Source organism: Spinacia oleracea, chromosome 1 (assembly GCF_020520425.1).
Source record: "Spinacia oleracea cultivar Varoflay chromosome 1, BTI_SOV_V1, whole genome shotgun sequence".
In the NCBI taxonomy this organism is placed as follows: Eukaryota; Viridiplantae; Streptophyta; class Magnoliopsida; order Caryophyllales; family Amaranthaceae; genus Spinacia; species Spinacia oleracea.
The window spans coordinates 75,606,402-75,631,656 of record NC_079487.1 but is presented as its reverse complement, the minus strand read 5'-3'; the positions used below and the strand labels follow the sequence as shown (position 1 = coordinate 75,631,656).

The 25,255-nt window shown below is 36.6% G+C and overlaps 2 protein-coding genes and 1 pseudogene across 2 annotated transcripts; all 3 read left to right on the top strand.

Annotated features, from left to right (window-relative positions):
• The first annotated feature begins 6,609 nt into the window (after positions 1 to 6,609).
• On the top strand, positions 6,610 to 12,603 carry LOC130465446 (dnaJ protein ERDJ3A-like; annotated as a pseudogene).
• A 4,166-nt stretch (positions 12,604 to 16,769) lies between these two features.
• LOC130465445 (uncharacterized) lies at positions 16,770 to 18,860 on the top strand. Its single transcript, XM_056834204.1, has one exon. It carries the CDS (start codon positions 16,770 to 16,772, stop codon positions 18,858 to 18,860), a length of 2,091 nt encoding a protein of 696 aa, XP_056690182.1.
• On the top strand, positions 18,852 to 20,551 carry LOC130465655 (pheromone-processing carboxypeptidase KEX1-like). Its single transcript, XM_056834503.1, has 4 exons — positions 18,852 to 18,982; positions 19,079 to 19,399; positions 19,474 to 19,573; positions 19,670 to 20,551. Exons 1-4 carry the CDS (start codon positions 18,900 to 18,902, stop codon positions 20,399 to 20,401), a joined length of 1,236 nt encoding a protein of 411 aa, XP_056690481.1. The 5' UTR covers positions 18,852 to 18,899; the 3' UTR covers positions 20,402 to 20,551.
• Positions 20,552 to 25,255: the final 4,704 nt, after the last annotated feature.

Here is a 25,255-nt window from a genome sequence, read left to right as displayed (position 1 = left end):
CTAAGATGTTTTAGGATTAAGTCGACAAACTGTGCTTAATTCTTCAATGATTTTAGGATCTTGGAATCATTTTATTCACACCTGCCGGAACACATAAATTCGAATAAAATGCTAATAACTTGTTTAAATTGCATGTTTACTTTAATTTTCAAGTTATTACTCATGATAAATGTTTAGACTTTGCATGCTTCAATGTATGTTTTAATTATTGTTTATAATTAAATATCTTGCACTGCAATAAATCCTTTTAGAAAGGTAACAGTAAATTTCCTCGATTGGTAGTGAATCCAAGAACGATTCACGGAAATGAGAGAAAGTGAGCAATTTAAAATGTACGTTTCTTATATCGACTTTTACGGTTGTTTTCGAGTATCAAAGTCGAATGGAAAACCGATTGGTGCTTGTGAATTCAAAATACAATGTAGTTTTGAGATCATAAAGCATTGAGTTTAAACGCTCAGCTTTACCAATGGTTAACAACCTAAAATCCTTTTTCCATTTAATTCTCGAATGAATCTAGTTCCTAAACATTCGAATAGATCGATGCTTAGAGAACTTTAGAAGCTTCTGGTAAGATCATCTAGTTGAAACAGAATATTCAACATAAATGGTAAGAACTTTGATAAAATGACATTGGACATGTCTAACAAAGTATAAAAGTCAACACTAGAGAATTCAATTCTTAAGACTATAAGAAAGGGTACAAGAAATAGGAAAACAAAGGAACAAATGAAGGGAATTTACGATTCCGGTTCTACCTATAAGTTTATGTTTAAAGAGAAGTGACCTAGAAATCAAACTTCCTTGGTATCATATACCGCTTGAGGTTCTTACTTCGGTAATAACTCAAACAATGGAAGCTAGGCTACACTAATGGCCTACAAATGGGAAATGAAGCATGGCAATGCTACATTAGTTGCAGGGTCATCTAGTTTGTTTTAAGTCCTTTCAAAGGCTGGAACTTAATGGCTATTTTGTTCCATAATCAGCATACCTAAATTTCTGTTTTCAAACACAGAAAGACTCACATTCAAGAAAAACAAAAACAATGTTTGTTTGTTTATTTGAGTGAAATGGTCAATTACGGGTTGAGTCAATATGCTTGATTAAAACAAACAACTCTTTAACAATAAAAACTTTACTAGGTTCAAATCAACCCCTTGATTTGAGTTCCACTAATCTTTGGCATTGTTGTTTATACCATATCAACAAGTTAACATTCAAAAGCTCTATTTTTATGGACTTTTGAAAGTTGATTGATTTCTAGATCATTCAAGACAAGTTAGTCTTACTTGTTGAAAGTAACAAAAGATATGAACTATTGTTAGAACACCTAGACAATAGAGTTCAAAAGCTAAAAGAACGGTTTTATGACTTTATTATTTCACACAGATTTGAGTGAATATAGGTTTATTTACTCAATGTGATATAAGTTTGAATCTGTTTGGCCAGTTTAAAGATTCAGAAGTATAAATCCCACTTGGCAAGAAATCATAAAGATCTAGGTTAGATCATGTTGATAATTGCTTAAGTCAAGAATGATCATCAATGATTGTGTGTTGTAATTTCACGATCTAGCTCCATAAGATATGGCATATCTACGTTGGAATGATCGAAGTCAATTGGTACTTGATTCGATCAATGATGATTCATAAAGACTTTTCCTATAATTTCTAAACAAAATGCTCAACTACCACCAAACTAAACCAAATTCGTCAAAGCTATTGAAAAGTAATTTCAGAATATCTTTTCATAATATATCTAAAGAGTTCCTAAACTCAGTGGGAGCTTAGTGTTTGTTATTCAACAAACTAAGTCCCAAGTATAGATATATGTTTCATTGTGATTTATTCAAATGAGACACAAGGGTATTGTTTCTACCATGAATTTTTGAGAACATAATGTTTGTTTGCTCGAAATAATGTCCTTTTGGAGATTCGTTTCCAAAATGACAAGTGGGAGAAAATAGACCTCGAAAGTTTTCGAGGCGAACAACAAACATAAGCGGACATTCCGGAGGCTTTTCGAAGTTCTTTAGAAAATCCGAACACGTATTCTTTAAGGACTTTAGAAGTGGCTTTTAAAGAATAGACATCTCTTAGAAGACTTTACAAGTGCTTCAAGGAGAACAGAATATTCAAAGGACTTTCAAGTGGCTATGGATATTCTATTGTTTGATATACCCAAGTAGGCATAGAGTTCAAGTCATTGAAACTATGAGATTCTTCTATTAGATAGTAAAGAATCATGGAGTTCAGGTCACTGAGGCTATGCGATTCTTCTATTAGATAGAAACCTACAACTTGCAGTCAAACTATTATCATGTAGATTAATAATTTTGTGACCTGTAAGAAAGCTATGACGAAACCCAGATTCCCTAAAATGGTTAAAGGCCATATATAGACTCAAATGTTTTAGATGGTTAAAACATAACCAATGTTTTGATGACAAAATTGAAATTTTGTTGATTTGCAAGAATGGGTTAACACCTATTGGTTGCAAATTGGTTTTAAGGATAAAAACCATCGAACATGGAATTGTGTTCACACACAAAGCTAGATTAGTTGCTAAAGGTTACAAGCAAAATTCACGGCGTGGATTGTGTTGAAACCTCATGCATAATCGTAATGCTCAAGTCTATAATTCAAGCAATGATTGCATATTGGTACATATGGCAATTGGATGACAAAACATCTTCCTCAGTCAGATGTTGGAAGAAACTATGCATGTCATAGGATTTGTGGATCCAAATAAATGCTTGAAAGAGAAAGCTAGCTTATGAAATCTAAGTACAGATTTAAGCAAGCAATTGGGAATTAGAATTGTATTTTAGTGAAGCTAATAAGTATTTTAGTTTCATAAAATGTATATGATTCTTATAGATATATAAGAAGTTTAGTGGGAGTACGTAAAACTTAATTGGTCCTATGTGTATCACACACATATCTCTCTATTGTGAAATAACATTCAAATGCTAATGACTTAGATTTGAAATTATTCTTCAATGATGGACCAAGGCGAAACTTAGTACATACTGGGTATTAAGATCTATTTACAAAGATCTTATATTAATGTTTTGGATTAAGTGATGGCATTTACTAAATCAAACACGAAAGACTCCATTGGAGATATTCGACCCATGTGAGTAAATCTAAGTAAAGAATGTTTGAACTATGTATAAGCATTTACTAAGTTAAACATCAAAGGATCTAGATTAGATTCTTCACCTACATTATATGTCAAAGAATTTAGCTGGATTCAGTATCTACTGAAATTGAATGAGCTAAAGTTACATGAATAGAATTCAATTGGGAATTATTCTGCAAAAGAATTTATCATGTATGATATAATATGAGGATCGCCAAAAATGTATCGTATGGCTTTAGGCATGACGAACATATACCAATCTCTATTGATCTAAGTGAAGATCAACTAGATTGAGATCAAGAAAAACTTATGGTACTTGAAAAGGTACATAGGAATAGTTGTTGATTCAAGGAAATAAAAATATGCTAAATATTGATGCTACACGCATAAACACTGGCAGAGGATCAAGCAAGATTCCTTTGAAGTTAACCATTGACAAGGACGAGCTATAGAGCATTGTGTTTTGAAATGGCAACATGGATTGGAGACCATGAGTTGTTGCGTGGGAAATTAAATATTAATTTCTATGGTCTAAGATACAGCTGGAAAGTCTTCCACATATCTGTAAACTGCTTGGATAAGCAAATCCAAACAAAGCATCACTGGCAACCTATACAATTGAAGTAAAAGTACTTATTGCCTAAGAAGCAATAAAAACAGGGTTATTTAAATTAAAGAGTTCTTCACTGAACTTGGGTGATCACATGTCTGCTAACTTGATGGTTCTTCATTGCAAAATGCGTAGAACCACTATCGAAGTAAGAAAGACTAGATCACATAATAAACAAACTCAAAAGATCTTATCATCATATCTCGAAGAACATTCGGTGAAAAGGATATTAAGATTGGCAAAGCATGATAACTAAACCTATGCAACAAGTGAGAAGCAACACTCACATTGTAGCACTGGAAATCAAGCATAGCTTTGAATTCCATGAACTATTTTAAAAGATGGGTTTGAGGCCCATGGTTGTAAAACATTAGGGTTGAACATTTATCATATATGAAATGTATTTTCATATTCCAATTAATCTTGGTTTAGTATTAAATGATGAGTCCCTTCAATTTGACGATATATTCAAGATAGACTGTCAGGACCAGTCCTGTGACTAAGAAATGTCTATCAAGTGAACTTGAATGTCAAAGGTTGAAAATGGTCCCTGGTCAGAGTTTTCTATAAAATTGGACGCATAGAAAACGTTAGACGACTAGAATGCAAGATGACTAGTAGTTCTGTTTCTTGAACTATGTGGACATGGCAATGTCATAATCATTTGCATAGATACTTACTTTGGGAAGACTAGTATCGGACCAGACCTATGAAACTTTACTGTAAGAGATGAAAATCTGTCATAAGTAAATTTCATTAAAATTATTAGACACTAAATCCTCAATACCTGAGTGATTTGTGATTACTTGTTTGAGAACTGGTTGCTTTGACGTTGACCAACCGCCGCACCGTAAAAGGAGGCTATAAAGGCAACGCTCAGGTAATCACCTATCAAACGAAGTCTAATCTCAAGATCGCAAGATTGGGATTTTCCTCCCATAAATTGGGATGAGTTGCTTAAAAGTTGTACAAGGCCACTCGGAGAGCTAGAAACTGTGAAATACATGGCCGTGCTCGGATGAATCATAGGCTATGATTATCTGTTAATTTGATCAGTTGAACTCTGAAACCGAGAAACACCTCTGGACATAATAAGGATGACAACTCTTACCTTATGTTCAAGAGCAAGCATCGAGCGACAAAGGAATTAGGAAATGCACACTTGTCCCTAAGGACAAGTGGGAGACTGAAGGAAATAATGCCCTTGGTCCAAGTATGCATTCTATGTTAAGTCTAATAAATGCGGTTCAGTATTAATTAACAAGTTAATAATTCAGTGAGATCAAGTGAGCTGAATGCCTAGCTAGAGTTCGCTTCAGTTCAAGTGGAATTAATGATATTAATCCACAGCTTACTCTTGACTGAACCCGTAGGCTCACACAAATAGTACGTAAACGGATCAAGTATTTAATGGCATTAAATACTCTATCTATGGATATTCGGAATCGACGGATCTTGGTTTCAGTGGGAGCTGAGATCGTCACAAACAAGAAATGAATACTCCGGAAACGATGATATTGCCGGAAACGGAAATATGGATCGTATCGGAAATATAAATATTATCCAAGTCGTAGATGTTGCCGGAAACGGAAACATGGTACGTATCGGAAAATATTATCGGAAATGGAAATATTGCCGGAATCGGAAATATTGCCGGAAACGGAAATATTGTCAGAATCGGAAATATTATCGGAATCGGAAAATAATTCCGGAAACGGAAATATTAAATATTTGTTCGAAACGGAAATTAATTCCGGAATCGGAAATATTAAATATTGTTCGTATCGGAAATGAATTCCGGAATCGGGAATTTAATCGGAAGCGTATCGTACGAATTAGCATCGGACGAGGCCCGCTAAACGAAGGCCCAGCATGAAGCCAGGCCATCCCCCAGCGAGCCGCACGCACCAACGCACGCCTCGACCAGGCCCAGCGCAAGGCCAGGCCCAGCCAAGGGCGCGGACGCGCGACAGCACAGCAGCGTGGGTTGTGCGCCTGACGTGGGCCGCAAGGCTTGCGCGGGTGCACGGCTTGTGCGATGCTTGTGCGGGAAATCCTAATCCTATTAGGATTTGTGCAAAGATTAAAATCCTAATCCTATTAGATTTGTTTTGTTATTTAGAGTCCTAATAAAGTTCTAACCAGCAAATCCACATCCTAGTAGGATTATAATTCCTTTTCCATACTCCTATAAATAGGTACCTAGGGTCACAATTTATGGGTATGATTGAAGTATTCAAAGGGTAAGTTTTTGAAATATAAATCAGCCATACACTTGCAATAAGAGCCGAAAATCCTAAGCACCTTAAGGGCGATTCTAGTTGGTCTAACTTGAGACGGATCCGGACGTACTGTGGACTATCTACGGAGGGACGACATTTGGAGTCCTAAAGACTTGTTCTTGTTCGGTTCGGGCGCAGCTAGGGAAGGCACGCTACAACTTGTATGCATCTATTCTATGCTAAATTATTATGTGTAAATAATATGCTTTCCTGGCTTTATGGTTTTTCCGCATGATTTATGAATTGTCATATGTATCATAACCTAACATAAACGAGACTAGGGAATAATAAATTTTGAAGTCATGTGTTGAGGCTGATGTAGGTGTTGAATTCTTCTGTATGTGTTCTTTTCCTTTTTTCGGTATTTCAGCCTTCCATGCTAATTTTTTTTATTATATATGATCTGTTTTTGGTTTTTTACGAGCTGTGTGCATATGCCTGCCATAATTTGACTACTACTACACAACTTACATCCCCTCTCTTTCATTCTGAGGTACACCCCAGGGAAGAAAGAGGGGGGGTGAGTATTTTCTCCTTTGTCTTCTAAGGAGGTTATTGTGAAATTTGTGATGCATCTCTGTTCACTGTGTCTATTTTGTGCAATTGTTTGAAATTTTATCTGATGAGCAAAAGAGAAAAAACTATGATTTATATGGTGACGAAAAGGGTGGCCCATCCTTTAATACGTTTGTACAGGAGATTATGGTGGATACTCCCACTTCACAAGCGGTGGATCAGGAGGACAGTGGCAGAATATGGGTGGGGGTGGTCGGTCTTTCTCCTTTTCTTTGGGTGGATGTGGCGTTGGAAACCCATTTTGTTTTGGCCTCAATGATATGTTTTCAAACTTATTTAGTGGTGGCATGGGCGGTGGCTCTGGCTTTGGCGGTTCTGGTAGATCATCTGGATTTACATTTGGTGGGTCAGCTGGGTCTCAATCTGGGTTTAAGGGCCCCCCCAAGATTGTTCATGTTGTAAGTTCACAAATATGTGAAAAAGAAATAAATGGCAAGGGAATTACTTGGCTTCTGCTATCTTATACGCCCTCAACAATGTCGATCCAGCAGTATGCGTTATTCTTATAGGAGATTGGTAACTCGTTGAAGGGAGCTATGAAAGTACAACTTCTATCCTTGATCCCTTTCTTCTAGAAACCAGTAGTTTCTCATAACAGTATAATGATGATGCTCTTGTTTCTTTTTGCAGGCTGGTAAAATCAATTGTGAGAGTGAATATTCTTTTTGTAAGAATTATGGAATATATCCTCGTAGAACACCCAGATTATTTTGTTACTCCTACATAACAAGTGAGAGTGGTTCCTTTGTCAATAATGATGACGAGTGGGATGTGAAAAGCTTGAAAAGCTTTAGTTAGGAACGCTGGCCTAGGTTTTCGAGACGTGTTAGCCTGAATAACTTTCAACCTTCATCTGGGGCTGGGGAAGGATTTCCCCGAGTTATGCTTCTCTCGACCAAAAAAGATACACCAGTGATTTGGCGTACTCTCAGTGGCTTGTATCCCAAGCTATTTATCTTCTATAACTCACAGGTATTATATGTTTGTTCTGCATTGCTTGCACTCTGCACTCTGTACTCTTCTCCCTCCTCCCTCCCACCCTCAAACAATAAAAAGGATAGGAAAAACAGGTAGTCAACGAATTCAAAAAAAAAACATTGTTTCTACAAACTTTGACAAACAGGGGAAGATATCACCTATTTAGTTTTGAACTTGATGCATGTTAATCCAATATTCCCCTTGCAAAGATTCAGTTTTAGGTGTCTCATTTTATGCAGCTTTTATGGATATGTACTGGCGAACCGTGGAATTTGACCTGCTAATGTACTCAATGAGACAATATTGTTGCAATATATTGATGTACACTTGTACCTCTGAATATCTTTGGACACGATGAGTGGAGCACAAGTTAAAACTGCAGTTTTCTTGTTTGATTGATTTTGCAGGTTGGTGATGTTTCTGCTCCAGATGTAAAAAGTTTAGGAGTTAATGCACTTCCAACTATGGTGGGATGGTTGTCAAATGGAGAACAACAAATACTGAAAGCGGGAATATCTGTGAGAGATCTAGAGTCCGTTGTTCAGGAAATTGGTATCTTACTTGACAGTTTTGAAAATAGAGAATAAGATTGTGTTTCGAGTACCAAAAACCCTGATTGTGAATCCTCTTGACAGCATCAAACTTTCATGATCTTTGCTGAGAAGAAACTCATGTTTGCTTAGTTAGTGGTTTCAGATCATCAAAAGCAATAGACGAACTTGAATAAATTCTATGAATGGTAAGTGGGAATATTAATTTGTAAATTTGTATACGACCAATTAAATCAAACGCCTACTTACTCTTATTGAAACTACAAGAAGTCATATTAGTCATTCTCACGAATATGAAGAGTCTGTTGAATTTAGTTAAATTGCATTAGTTTGTTAGTTAAATTGCATTAGCTTTGTGATGTGGCATTTAATTTGATATTGCATTGGTACTGTGAATTGTGTACTGCCAAATGGCCCAAATGTTATATCTTGGATTGAAAAGAATGCTACAAGTTGGTAATGAATGGGTGGTGTCATCACGGTGGAGAAAGACCGGCCACCCCCCATCCAAACTAAGGAGTAACTATATTTTTGAAGCTAATAAATCTATGTGTATGATTGTAGAGAAATAAGTTACGTAGAAATTTGTCACGAGCTGTACAAAAATAATTTACGTAGAATGTGTTTGACTCTTATTTGACGTTGCAGGGAAGTAGTCACATTTCCTGGATTTGCGGACTGTATATCTCGCAGCATCGAATGAGTGAGTCCTCGGAAATTACTGAGCAATCTTGCACAGCAGATTATTATTGCGTAAGATGATTAATGCGGCTTCATTTTCGAGGAATAGTCGTTTGAGAGCGTGAGCTTTGGATGGGAGGATATGCATAGAGACCAATATGGTTTGGTGGATGAATGGAGACTCTTGATTTCTTATGTTTTGTTTTGCAGCCTGCAACTGGGCATTGCGGTGATCAGATATCCTGTCATAATGGTAGTAAAGAATGTGGCTTTGAGGCATAAGAGCTGCGTAGGAGAGCCCGCAATCTTTCAATTTTCAAATCAATGGATATCATTGGGAGGTACTGTATATTCCTAGCATGATCATTGAATTGATTTGATCTTTGTTTTTGTTTATCTATGGCATTACCATCTTAATTTGTATATTCTTTTATGGTCTGAATTAAGCTGGTCATTTGAATACATGGGATAATTATAGTATATGGGAAAATCATGTTTGAACAACGTTGTAGTAGAAACAAATAGAACTAAAAAATCATCACTACATACAGTTGAGCGAGGACGAGTCAGAGTGCGTTCACGACTGATTGTTAAACCACACAGGCCCAAATAGGTCCGAGTTTCTATGAGGATTTCTCCCTCAACAACATCCAAGTTGATCACCTGGTCTGATCATTTTCACCTTTAAGATCCCTCCTCGCCTCATTTTAAGTTTCTTTATAAACCCATTTCACTCTTATTTGTTTATAACTATACAACTCTCCAGTTTCATAACATTTTTTAGATATGTGTTGAAACCTTTCTCTACTGCCTTTCTTGTTGTTGAGCCACTAGATATTAGAAGTCTTGTTACTCCCTCTGTATTTATTTAAGAGATACACTTGGTCGGGCACGAGTATTAAGAAAAAGAATTGAATGAAATAAAGTAATAAAACAAGTGGGGTTGAGTGGATATTTTAATAGGTAAAACAAGTGGGGACCATGTCATTTTAGGGGTGAGGGGTGGGTTGTAGTTATGAAATTATTTATTTAATAGGGTGGTGGGACATAGGATATATTAGATAGATTATTTAATTAGATGGTGGGATTGATATGTTACTAAAAATGGCAAGTGTATCTCTTAAATAAATACGGCCGGAAAAGGCAAGTGTATCTCTTAAATAAATACGGAGGGAGTATTTTGTATTATTTTAGTCTGTTTAATAAATATAGATGGATACTGTATTTGATTTTGATATGGTTATTGTGCAAAACTATTAAGCCTACATTTTTAGGCACTGTTAATTACTTCGCTTTTGTTGAGACGGAAATTTTAGAAGGGGGAAATCATTTGTTGTGTATGAAATCTAAAATCAGAAATCTTATTTCTCATACCTCTATTGTTTTTATTTGAAATAGGAGTGACAGTGCAAAAAAGTAGAACTTTTTCATCAGCTAACATGCACCACAATTAAACTCAATATATGAATACAAGGTTTAGAAAATTGTAATCCATTAAAAAAAAATTGCCAGTAGTGCATCATAGCTGAAGTTGTAGAAAGAAATATTTTAATTGTATTGCACATCACGAATCATAACCACTATCCGTTCTTTAGGACACTCGTAAGCACAATGAATGATCCAATCTGTCTCATTCTCAAGATCGTAGCAGATTTTCAAATCCTCTACATTTTACAGAAAAATTGTGATGTGAAGAATGATCTCATCTACTAATTTGTTATCCTAAAAGGCTGGAAATCTTCAACTAACTCACCAAGTAATTAAGTATGCATGTTCAAAATATGTTGTGTACTCTGACATAAAAGAAGTACAACAACACAGCCACATTTTGTACTCACTAAGTAATTAAGTATGCATATTAAGAATACATTTTGGTTTGAGGGAGCTAAATTGAAACGAAGATATTTCTTTATTTTAGGTGAAGATGGGGGAGGCTAAAGATGACTTGAAAGAAGGGAGTTAAGAATGATACGTATTAAGAAATTGGGTTTACATGAGCATATAGCTCTTAATACGAGGGCATGGAGAGAGAGAGATATATATATATATATATATATATATATATATATATATATATATATATATATATATATATATATATATATATAGAGGGAGGATATTTTTCGAAGGCCATCCGAGATGAAATTCTTGGTTCATGTAGCCAACTCCATCAGTTATTGGGATTAAGGCTCTTATATTGTTGTTGTTGTACAAGAGTAATTAATTAAGAGTGACGGTGCAAATAAGTTTTTGTATCTACCTTATTCTGAAATTATTGATTCAGAGGACTTCTTGTATCAGCCTTGAATCTTTGATGGTACAAAACTAGAACAAGAAGCGTATTTATTGTGGTCTTTAGGAGAAAACTCAAATCCTAGCTCCCTATTTAAACAAAATATTATGTTTGATGTAGTACTCTCAAAATGAATTTGCCGTGAGGCTGTCACAATGTAGGGGAAATCTAATCTTAGCTCCCGTTTTGAGATGTATCTTCTATTGTACTTTGTAAAATATCACTCATCATACGATTTCTTTTATTCTTTAGCAATTCCTTTAGAATAGCGCATTTCTCTTCTGCCTTTTGAATAAGGAGTTCCTTAGAAATACTTTATCAGTTGAAAATAGTTTAGAATCAGTGTGGTAGTATGAAAATTAGATTAGATGATAACTAACTGAAATGTTTTGAATTGATTGATGTTATTGCTCAATTTGACAAATTTTCTACACTGTTTTTACAGTTTCACGTCAACATATCACATATGTTCTACGATTCTACGAGTACTCCATAATAAGTTAAATTAAGCAAGTATTACTCCATATTTGTCAGTAATATAATTAAGATATTATGCATGGAAAATAATTAATATTTGAGATTGGTAAATGTATTTCTCATTGGGTATGGCATAACATAGATATTTTAAGTTTAACATTTTCTTCTATTTATTTGTACGTAATTCGGTATATATGTAATCTGAAACAACCGGCTTTTTTTACACCCTCTGTCATAGTGAAGTTATCCTTGGTCCTTGGAGACTCAATATAGCTATATTCTCTTCTTCACGGGCAAAGTAGCTATTGGAGTAGGGAGTTTATGACAGCAGGACAAGTAGCAAAAGAAAGCTGGTTGTTTCAAATTAGAAGCTCTCACCCATGGAAATCATGATTTATGCAAGCAAATAAGACTGTTGTGAAAAAAGTTGCAATAGGTTCAGGTTCAGGTTCTTGAGGTGAAACAATCTAAGGGGCAGATTCTTGATGACCTACAGATAAAGCTGCAAATAAGACCTGCTTTAGAGAGTTCACTTGTAGAGTTGGGTGTTCCTGTTCCGACAACAATTGCAAAGTCATCACCATCATTGGCAGCAGATGGTAAGGCCTGTAAAGCGGAGATGCAAAAAAGCATAGGAGAAACAGTGAAAGGAAGGTAATTTTTCTGATTCATTCTTCGTAGATATGTGCTTGACACGAAATTTATTGATAATAAGTGGAACCATATGGGTAAACCTTATGATTATCTAAATGATTGTTATTTTATCGGGTGATAAGAATGAGGTTCCTTATGTTGGACTCATTCTTTTAATGGAAGGCCAATGATTGTTAAGGAATTGTCGGCGTGGATCTTCCAAATTTACATTAAAATTGCCGGAATGTAGATTAACTAAGCGAGATACCTTTATTTGCTGATAGATGCACACCAATGCAACTGAGTATGTCGATGCTGATTCAGATGAACAAGTTTGTGATTCGTCTCCACCATTTTGCCAGCAATGCCCCATAATAGATCATGATGTCCAAGCTGTGAAAGGCTTCAAATCGAAGTTTTTTATATCTTGTACTCCCGGCTCCCAAACTACGGGTTTCCTTATTTACAACATGCCCTAAGTATCATTTGTTTGCGTCTCCAACTTCAAGTTAGGTCATTTGACAATATAATATGTTTACATTTGCCATAAAGTTGTTAGAACGATATTTTACATAGTATCATGTGTATGCGTATTTATCCCAACTTTAAGTTTGGTCACCAATAATATGTTTACATTTCCATAAAGTTTTTAGATCGAACTTTTACGTAAGCTTATTTAAATGACAGATTTTTATACCTTGGGGGACCGTGCGCACCAGCGCACGGCCAACAACTAGTTTATCTAAAAGAAAGGAACCTGCTATAGTCTTCACCAAAAACAATTTATCTTAAAAAAAATAGGAAGCTATAGTAAATACTTTACTCCTACAACCAAAACAAAAATTAGAGAATCAAAACCCTTCTTTAACGCAGCGCCTAAATATTTTCCCAGCGCCTAAATCCATTTGATAATAAGTAACCATGGAGACAAGACTTGACACAACCCTTGAATCACATATTAATTAAGAATTAGCTTCGAACGGGTAAAAGAAAATATCCATAAAAGGAAAAAGGGTGTTGGAATCCAACCACACACCAAAATAATAAATAAATGTCGGGCCATACCGACGGAATTCCCGCACTTAAAATAAAGAATGAAACAACGTCTTGTATCATTCAAGGAGTACAAGTTTTCCAGCAAAGACTCCCCCCATTGTTCATACTCAAGGTAATATGTTCCAAGAGTTTTGAAGCTCTTTCTGGTTTCACTTTACGTTAATTAATATTTTATGTACAAGGTGAACTCAAGGCACAACAGCAAGACATAAAATACAAGGAACCAAACAATGACACGTCATTTTAATCCTTTAGGACTTGTGATCAAACATATGACTCAAGTGATATTACTCCCATTGTTCCTTCTCAATATACTATTGAGATAACCCGACATTGCTAGTTAACAAGCCGGGTGTGCACAAGGCACGAATAGTCCTTAGTTCAATTCACATAGACTTCCCAAATCATACCCTACAACGGGGTAGAATAAATAGTGCAACAAGGCACAAATACTTGTCTCAGAGTATGCTAGACATTCCATACAATAGCATAAACATAATCCTTGCATATGAAAAACGCATACATGTATATAAACTGCTTGAACAACATGCTTGACATAATTCAACGATTATAATTGATCACAACATGACTGTTCACATAGGCTTCAAAATTCAACAATAAACCATAACATGCTTGTTCACAACATCAAACATGAATTACATAATACTTCAAGCAACATGATTCACAAATAATAATCATCATATAGTCCTCATGTAATTGGTGGTCACCCTAGGCATGTACGTACCTCAAATATCTAAGTACGGGGGCCACTTTGCGAATCACGACTCAAGGCTAGAAATCACCTCCTAGAATTAAAATAATAAAACTTAGTTATTAACCTTGCTTACTAAATTTCCAGTAACTTTTAAGAATTCCAAAACCTTTAGTTTAATTAGAAATAGGTTGCTCATAATTAAAATAATAGTCTCCTTTGAAAATTAAAGTCCTAGTACGAAAATATTAATATTTCGCCTTTAAAAATCATTAAAAACAACAGTTTTAAGCTTTGAATTAAATCTGAGAATTAGATTTGATTTCCATAATTGAAAATACGTTAAATTATGTAAATCAATTGACCGTCAAACTAAATTTAAAAACCATAACCCTAACTAATCATAAAACTGATTTAAAACTTAAAAATTGACACTTTATTAAATAATCAAATCTGAAAATTATAGTTCTTTAATTTAAAATACTCCTCAACAATCCAGACACATAAAACATCACAATACGGTGTTCATAACCGTTTTCAGCATTTTAATTAATCAAAATCAATAATAATAATATAATTTAAAATACGGAATTGAAATAGAATAGGTAAGGAAGAGGAGAATTATACCAAACCGTCCTATATCACGGTACAATCACGAATTGAGTGTGATTGGGTGCAAAAAGAATTAACGGAACAAGGACAACACACACAACACACACGGTTGTGCGTTTGTGTGTGCAGGGACAGCGACGAGCAAGGCAGGGGCGGGACTTGGCTCGGCAGTAGGCACGAACAACGAGAGGAGAGAGGCGAGTGTGGCTGGGCGAGAAAACACAAGCAGCAGCGAGGACAACACGCAACATCACCAACACGCAGCACGACTCGCGTGCGTGCTGGCGAGAAGCGCGAGAGACACTACAAGAAAGCGCGTGATTACCAACCGATTTTACCGACCGCCTAAAAAGGAGTCAGTAAAAATAAATTTATCAACCGATAATGAAGCAGTCGCTAAATTTACCGACCGACTGAAAAGCGGTTGGTAAATTTAAAATTTACCAACCGCCTTCGAAACGGTCGAAATATTAGCGACTGCTTTACCCCTATTATGACTAATGCGCAGTCGGTAAATATCCGACTATTATCAAAATAAATTTTAAATTTTACTAACCGCTTATTTAATATCTCCGACCAATAAGCGGTTGCTAAATAAATAAATAAAAAAAAAAAAAAAAAGTAACTTATTCAATTACTGACCAACTATCTTTCACATTTCGAAAAAAGCAAAAAACAAATTTGGTTGGGCTCTCAACCTTACGTCGCAGCCCAACCGAGCACGCCACCCTGCCCGTCGCCGCCACCCAGCCGAGCACGCCACCCTGCCCGTCGCCGCCACCCAGCCGAGCACGCCACCCTGCCCGTCGCCGCCACCCAGCCGAACTACGTCGCAGCCCACGAAGCTTTATAATACACACCGCCCACCCGCGCAGAACTCCACCCGCCGGACCGGATTCCGTCGACGATTACTCAGCCGAATTCCGTCGACCCATTTCCCACCCCAGGTAAGGTTTGTTCTTAGTTTTTCATAACATAATGCTTCAATTTTTCAAACCCTAACTTTGTTGTTTGTATCAAATGAAAGAATTACAGTTTTTCATTTCTAAATAATCCTCCAATCTAGGTAAATTTGTTTGGTTTATTGCAAGATTTAATTTTGGTGACTATCTTTCATTAAATTGAGCGATTTTCGGGTTTAATTGCTTGGTCTATTGCAAGATAGCATTTTGATGTCTATTGCGATTTTCGGGTTGAATATTCATCGAAACAGTGGATTGCTCTTTTGATTATCTTAGTCTGGTTCATGTTATTTTTACCTTGACGATAATTCTTTTGAAAATGCAACAATTTTTTGTTTTCTTCTATTTAGAGTTCGACCCAACTCAAATGACTAAATGAGATTAGTGGAACTTGAGTTGAGATTAGTGGAATACTAATAAGGTGTAAATTGTGGGATTAGTTATTGTAATTAAGAAAGTGCTCCAATAAAATTAATGACAGTATTATTTTAGGAGTATGTGAGTGATTCCTAGCTGTAATGGTGTCAAGTAGTTGAGATACAGACAATTATAATGGACCATCCGAGTCACTCACAACTCACATAATAAATGACAGAACTTAGCGAGCACAGTTATCATTCACTTATATCCATCACAAATTAAGCATAGTCTCTGCAATATGACTGGAAATGTAGTTGTTGATCAGCAGATCGATCACTAATTAATAACTCATCCAACTATTCTTCATTTTTAACTTCAATTGAATTAGTGTAGTATTAGTTTCACTTTCAACCTTAATTTTCTTTTGAGTAGGTAAGAAGGTTCAACACATAACTAATAATGAGGAATCATATCAAAACTTATATAATGTTTATTGTAAATGCATTTTATTATTTATATTTGATTTTTATCCTTATTGGCTTGTGTTTAAGTAATTATTGATCTTTATATAAATTATAAGTAAATTATTGAACTTTATATAATTTATAAGTGCGTTTGAATAAATTATTGATCTTTATATCATTAATAAATTATTTAACTTTATATCATTAATAAGTATTGATTTTTATATAATTAATAAAATCAATTATTTGATTGTTTATTTAGAAAACTTCGAGCGGTAGTTAGACTATATAGTAGGTTTAGTAACATGATTAGTGTGAGATGTGTAGAGATTGGTTAGTAACATGTTTTTTGTGAGATGTGTAGAATTTGGTATCATGAAAAGAAGAGAGCGTAGTTGGATGTATGATAGACTCGACGGGCGCAATCTTAAGCCCGACTTTCTCAAGGGGGTTGGAGAGTTCATTGAGTTTTGCAAAGAGCATCCAACATGCAATGATGGTGACAAAATAAGATGCCCGTGCCCCTTGTGTGATAACAGGCGTTTTCATGATACTGAAACAGTTAGAGTACATTTGTACAAGAAGGGCTTTGTTCGTAATTACTATCAATGGATATGTCAAGGGGAAAGCTTAGTAGAGTCCTCGCGTGTTCAGCCAAATCAATATCGGGATATGGTTATTGATGCTCTTGGAAATAATCAAGAGCATTTGGTGAATGAAGAGGGTAATTCAGTTGAAGAAGAACCAAATGATGAAGCTAAGAAGTTTATAGACCTTCTAAAGGCAGCTGGAGATCCATTATATGAAGGGAGCAAACTCTCTGTGTTGGAGATGGCATCAAGAATTGCAAGTTTGAAATGTGAATTCAACTTACAACACAGGTGTGTGGATGGGTTTGAATCTTTGATGAATGATGCGATTCCAAATAACAACCAAATGGGTAGAACTTTCAATAGCACAAAGAAGGTTCTTGAGGGCTTGGAACTTCCTCATGAGAGGATCCACACATGCCCTAAAGGTTGTTTGCTCTTCTGGAAAGGCGATGCACAGTTAGATAAATGTAGAGTATGCGGAAGTGATCGGTATAAGAAGACTGCAAAGGGTAAGCTTATTCCAGCAAAAGTTCTAATCTATTTTCCAATCACACCGAGGTTGCAAAGGTTGTATGCTACCAAGAACATTTCGGAGGATATGACTTGGCATGCCAAGAATCCCCGAGTTCAAAACACCTTCGCACATCCTAGTGATAGTCAAGCGTGGAAGCACTTGGATACAACCTTTCCTAATTTCGCATCAGAGCCACGAAATGTCAGGCTTGGTTTGTGCACGGATGGATTTGCCCCCCATGGTAAATTTGGATCCCAATATTCATGTTGGCCAGTTATTCTTACACCATACAACTTGCCTCCATCGATGTGTATGAAAAGACCATTCATGTTCCTTTCTTTGCTCGTTCCCGGTCCTAAAAATCCTAAAGGAAACTTGGATGTGTACATGCAACCACTCATTGAAGAGTTGAAACAGTTATGGGAGGTTGGGGCTATGACTTATGACATCTCAAGCAAGCAGAATTTCAACCTCCGCGCAGCCCTTTTGTGGACTATTAGTGATTTTCCTGCATATGGAATGCTATCTGGATGGTCCACGGCCGGAAAGAAGGCTTGCCCTTATTGTATGGATAAAAGCAAGGCATTTTGGCTTGAACATGGAGGTAAAGTTTCATGGTTTGATTGCCATCGACAATTCCTTCCACATGATCACCCTTTTCGAAAGAATAAAACAGCTTTCTGCAAAAACAAAGTTGAAAATGGCATGGGTCCGCATATAATGTGTGGAGAAGAATTGTGGCAATGCGTGAAGGACTTGCCTAAAGCAACTGATGGTCCTGAAGCTCTTAAGAAGTTGAAGAGTGCCAAAATGGGTTGGTTCAAACAAAGTATTCTATGGGAACTCCCATATTGGAAGGATTTGCTTCTTCGTCACAACTTGGATGTCATGCACATTGAAAAGAACTTTTTTGACCAACTCATAAACACTGTGATGGATGTGAAAGGTAGCACCTCGGACACCACTAGTGCAAGGAAAGATATGGCTAAGTATTGTAAACGTCAGCAGTTAGAGCTTGGAAATGGAAATCAAACCATGCCAAAAGCACCCTTTGCACTTGACAAGGCTCAAAAGAAGGTGTTATGTGAATGGGTTCGAGACTTGAAATTCCCGGATGCTTATGCTTCAAACTTGAGCAGGTGTGTTAATCTTCAATCATGCAAGCTGTATGGAATGAAGAGCCACGATTGTCATGTCTTCATGGAGAGGTTACTTCCGGTTGCTTTGAAGGAGTTGCTTCCCTTGCATGTTTGGAAGGCAATTACAGAGATTAGTCAATTCTTCCGAGACTTATGCGCCCCCACTATCAAAGCGAGTGACATAGATCGCTTGGATAAGAATATAGCTGAGATCTTGTGAAAGCTAGAGAAGATTTTTCCACCTGTATTTTTCAACTCAATGGAACACTTGCCAGTTCATCTTCCACATGAGGCAAAGGTTGGTGGTCCCGTCCAGTACAGGTGGATGTACCCATTTGAAAGGTAATCAAAATAATACAAATTAGCGTAAATAAATTATTACTTTAAATATCTTATATGTTTACTAGTAACTATTAATCAAACTTACATAATTTATAGGTTTCTTAACCATTTGAAGCGTAAGGTTGGAAATAAGGCACGTGTAGAAGGCTCCATATGCAATGCTTACCTAATGGAGGAGATTACGAACTTTTGTTCCCACTATTTTCAACCTGAGGTTGACACCAAAGCAAGGGATCTAGGAAGAAATGTCCATTCGGTTGTTGAGAACCAACATGACGTTAATATCCCCGAGATGTTCAGGGTGGATTGTGGTCGTGCACCTACTAATGGCCGTTTGCGCTTCTTGCAAGACATGGAGTATGATCGAGCACATCTTTATGTGCTTGCAAACAGTGGCATCTTAGGTGAATATGAAAGGTAAAAAACTATAATTTAATTATTGTAAACTCTTCTAACGACGTATTTAACCTTTATTTCCTTAATTACCATAGGAAATTTGAGGAGCACATTCTCCAAACTCAACCTCACATAGTAATGGAGGATATTTGGAGTAAATGCGAAGCCCAGTTCCCTGAATGGTTTAAATCACATGTGAGATTAATTGTATTTTGCTTTTATTCATAAACAATATTACTTACACTAGTCATTGAAAGGGAAAAAAAATTACTAACTAATTCTACGAATTAGGTTCTCCGGTCTTTGAGTCCTAATGATGTGACACGGGCGCTTGCGATGGGCCCCTCTAGACAAGTAAGGACATGGAGCCGGTTCTATGCGAATGGATATAATTTTCAAACTCATGACTACGGCAAACACAAGTCAACTATGAATTATGGAGTGTGTGTACAAAGTCCTGATGAAGTTGACTACTTTGGCATTTTGGAGGAGGTGGTTGAACTTTCTTATTGTGGTAAGCTTCAAGAGTACAAGACAATCTTGTTTAAGTGCAGCTGGATGGATTCCGTGAAGGGTATGAACATTCATGAACAATACAAACTTGTTGAGGTCAATCATTCTAAGAGATACCCAAAGTATGACCCGTTTGTATTGTCTTACCAAGTTAGTCAAGTATACTTTGCACACTACCCCAGTTTGAAGAGGGATAAAGCCCAATGGTGGGCTGTGTTTAAAACTAAGGCAAGGTCTGTGATTGATGCTCCGGTTGACTTAGACTTTCTACAAGAAGATGCAAATGAGGTTTCTTCAGCTCTTTGTGCTCCAGATGAGATCCCAGATTATGAAGATCAAGATGATGATGATGATGATGACGATATTAATGATGGTGATGCTGATAGTATGAGTGATGAGGATGAGGATGATGAAGATGAGGATGAGGATGATGGTGATGATGACATTGATGATGATGATGACGATGGTGATGATGATGATGCTGATGATTCTGATGGATACGACGATTAACTTGATATTGCTGATTTTGGTCCTATTTGGTTGTTTAATTTTAGGTTCAAGAAATATTATGTAGTTGTTTGGTAAACTTATGATTGGAGTTTGACATGTGTTGTCTTTTATGATTGAACTTTGAATTATGTTGTTGTTTATTGAACTTATCATTGAACTTTTTATTTTGGTTGTATAAAATTATGTTTGTTAGACAATCTGTAGTTGTTTGTTACTTGTTATTAGGTAATTATATATGTAGCGTAAGTTTATTAATGTTAATGCTTGGTTTGTGTTCCATTAAATAAACAGATGTCCAATCGATGAATTGTCTTTTATGATTGAAATTTGAGTTATTTAAACTTGGTTTGTGTTCTACTAAATAAACAGATGTCCAATCGAGGAGAACATTCAGCCATCCGCAGTCGTTTAGGTGCACGTGGAGGTGGTCGTGAAGGTGGTCGTGGAGGTGGCCATGGAGCTGACCATGGAGCTGGCCGTGGAGGTACTACACGGGTGACCCAACCCTCACTGGATACCTACTTTGATGATGACGAAACTCAAGGTGAATACTCTGAAGAGGTGGTACCTGATTCACAAGTAAATGAAGAAGCTGAGGATTCTGGAGTCGTTTGGATGGCACCGGGTGAACTTTGGTAAGATTTAGAGTTACATTTTAATTATTTTATCTCTGTATGAATGTTGTAAACTAACGTTACTTGTGTTATTTCCTATTCCACTATGTAAGGTTTGATCACAGTTCCATTTCGCGGGATATTACTAACGTCATCCAGAAATATTTCAAGAGTCCTTGGACGTGTTATACCAAAGTTGACAAGGATACAAAAGATCATTGGTTCACTCTGTTCAAGGTTTACACAATTTTATATCATGTAATGTATCACTTTTTATTTTTCAACTTGCTATAATTGTAACATAACAAAATATCCTTCTTTTCTTTTCTTTTGTGTAGAGGACCTATAAATGGCCTATATCGACCAAATATGACTTAAATGTGCTTAAATTGCTTAGAATCAGTTTTAGAAACCTTTAATATGCCACATAAAACATGTAAATGGTTTGAAATGACAAGTTTGGTTCCTTAGTTCAAAGTTGGGCGAGAAAATGACATTTTAGGCAATATATGACCTATAACGACCAAATAGGCCTTAGATGTGAGTAAATACCTTTGAATGTGACTTAGCAAGTTCAAACTAAACTTATGAAACACATTTTAAGTTTAAAATCTGCCCCTAGGTGATTTAGTTGAAAAATGGGACCGAAAATGCCTTATTTAGCCTATATATGACCTATAACGACCAAATAGGCCTTAGATTTGAGTAAATACCTTTGAATGTGACTTAGCAAGTTCAAACAAAGCTTATGAAACATGTTTTAAGTTTAAATGTGCTCCATTTAATATATTTTTTATGCATGGGTGATAATCATTTTAATTCTTGTAGGAAAACTATGAAAAAAATGTTGCTGAATGTGTTGAAAAAGGCATTGCTAAAGATCCCAACCAAATCTACTTTGAGACAGTAGGTGGGAGAAAGAAGGGAAAGGTCCCCGGGCTGGGTAGTGGAGCCTCTCTATACTTTGCACCATCTAGAAGGGGTGGTAGTTCTTCTAGCTCATACACCCCATCTATTTATTCTCAAATGTCATCTCGGTTGGAAGAGACTCAACAACAGTTGACCCAAAAATCCATTGAGCTTGAAACAACAAAAAATCAGATGTTAAAGGCTATGGAGGACGATCTACTTTTGAGGCAAAGGGAGAGAGAAGAAAGAGAAGCAGAACGACTACAGCACCAAAGGGAGATGGAAAGGGAGAGACAAGAGAGAGAAAGGGAGAGACAAGAAAGAGAAGAACATGCCGCCCAGATGAAAAAGGCAATGGAGTCTTACGAGCGGATGTTCAGTCAGTGTACTGGTTTTCCTTTCTCGCAGTCGCAGGACCCTCGAGATCCACCCGGAGGCGGGACACCTTTGTGTTAGGTAGTTAGTATTCTTGTATTAGTTTGAACTAGTTACAACTTTTCGTATTAACATGTTTGAACAACATTATGTGTATTATGAATCTTTGTTGTATGACTTTGAACATGTTTAATATTATAACATCGAGCAGGTTTCATACGATTTTACAGAATTTATATAAATTCGTATATATACAGGCATATATAATATTTACAGGTACATATATAATATTTACAGGTACATATATAATATTTATACAGGCATATAATACAGGTATATATGCGATTTTACAAAATTGGCTGCAAATGATATTTGCATAATTACCGACCGCAAAGGCAGTCACAAATTTAGTGACCGCCACAAAAGCAGTCACTAATTTAGTGACCGCCCCCAAGGCAGTCACTAATTTAGTGACCGCCAAAGCAGTCACTAAATTAGTGACCGCCACGAAAGCAGTCACTAATTTAGTGACCGCTACAAAGGCAGTCACTAATTTAGTGACTGCCAAAGCGGTCGCTAATTTAGTGACCGTCAGGCGGTCGCTAATTTAGCGACTGCATTAGCGGTCACTAATTTAGTGACTGCTTTGGCGGTCACTAATTTAGTGACTGCTTAGGTGGCGGTCGCTAATTCTGTCGGTAAATTTTAGCGACCGCCTTCCAGTTGGAGTTTCCTAAATTACCGTCCAGGTGAAAACTGACCGCTTTTTTGCGACCGCTGGCGGTCGCAAAATCTTTTACCAACCGTTTTTCGCGTTTTACCAACCAATTTTAGCGGTTGGTAATTAATCAATTTCTTGTAGTGAGAAAGAGCGAGGCGAGGGGGTGAGGAGCGCTGCGTGCACGAGGCACAAGGCAGCGAGCAACAAGAGAGTGGGGCGACGGGATGCGAGGGTTGTGCGAGGGCACGAGCACACCAACGAGCAGCGTGCTCGGTTGAGTGCGGGCAAGGGAGCCGGCCAAGAGAGCCGAAGGAGATGAGAGCAAGAGGAGGAGAGAGAAAGTTTAATGAAATAGTGGGGATCATTAATGTGAGGGGTTATATTTATAGGTTCCTAATCCCTAGTGGGCTTAGGTTTAGGGGTTTGCATTGGGCTTTCGCAATTGGGTTTGGTTTAACATTTAATACTTGAAAACTCTATTGGGTTCACCAACTGAATGGAATTGGGCTCGGGATTAATTTAAAACACGACCCAATAAATTTCCCAGCTTAAATAATAAAGTAATAAATTCATTTAATTTATTTCGGAATTAATAAAATAATAATTATATTATTTTAAATAAAAATACATTTAAATCATTATTAAATGCAATTAAATTTCTAAAATTCATAAAAATACTTATTAATATAATAAAATATATTTATAAGTTCAGAAAAGTACGAGGTATTACAAATGCAACTTGGGTGAAGCACACATTTCCTTTAGCAAAACTCCATAAATTTGATAAACTGGTCTAGGTTGATCTTTTGAGAAGCAATCATGAAATCCATTTGTGATTTGAGGTAAACCACATGTGAACTGAAGAAATTCATAGAAAAGAACTTACCGATTAATATTATGAGTCTGATAGCTTGAAGGGTTCTTGACGAAACTTCATGAGGAAGATGAACGTTTGGGACATATGATATGAACTAGAGAGACATTTATCTCTCATCCTTTTCTCTCTCTAAAAAAGAGTGGGTCGCGCTTTGTTCTTTTTATTTGGTCTGGCCTGATTTTATTAATTGTTGTTCTAACCTACTTTAAATTTTCTGTTCTGGTCCGATCTGACTGTTTTATGTAATTGTTTGTTTTTTTCTTATATGGTCTAAATTTTTTCTAGTCTGATTTGATTATTTTTTATTTATTCCAATAAGCAATTAGAATAAGGTGAGGAGAACAGAGTGTGTAATGGCTCGACTGGTTTGTTGACTATTTCGTAATTGTGAAATAAGACTTAAGAGCATCAATTGTAGTGTTATCTCTTATTTGCTCCCTCTTAGTCTCTCTCTTCATCGACCTCATCACCACTATTAACAAGAGTTAACTATTAAGAAACCCAAGAAATAACTAACTCTTATACACTATCTCTTAGTTAACTTTTTTCTATTTTTTATTTTATTTTTAATACAAAAATATCAAAAATAAGCATAATGCCCCCACAATATTCCACCTTACTCCCCTCTTATTTTCTAAGAGCGAACTCTTATTTAGAGATGTCATAATCAATCTCTAAATAAGAGGGAGATAAGAGTTACTAAGAGTAAACTCTTAAATTTTCTCCCTCATTAAGAGGGGGCTAAGAGTTATCTGTAGGGATGTCAGTGGGGCGGGTTTTGCGGGAGACCCGCCCCGCATCCGCTCCAAGTAGGCGGGGATGGAGGTAGGTTTGGCGGGTGATGGGGCGGGGATGGGTATAAAAATCGTACCCGCCATGGGTGATGGGGCGGGTGTGGATTTTGTGTTGAACCCGCCCCATCCCCGCCCGCCCCGCCCCATCCCCATTCTCCCCGCCCCATCCCCACTCGCCCCGCTTCATACCCGCAATGGGTGATGGGGTGAATTTGGATTTATTTGCATCTTTAGGTGATAATATAAATTTAGGTGAGATTTTTATATTTTTTGTTTGGATTTTTTTTTGTTATGACGAGTATTTTTTTCGATTATATAAGTTACTTTAGTCATAAGGTATTTTTTTTCTATAGTTAACTTTGATTACTCCGTATATATGGCAAATGTTTGCTAAATAAGAAAAATTAGGCGGGTATTAGCGCGGGTATGAAGCGGGGATAAGACGGGGATGGATACCCAGTTGGGTGGCGGGGCGGGGATGGATTTTAGCTTACACCCGTTGGGGCGGGGATGGGGATGAACTTTGTACCCGCCATGGGTGATGGGGCGGGGATGGGGATGAAA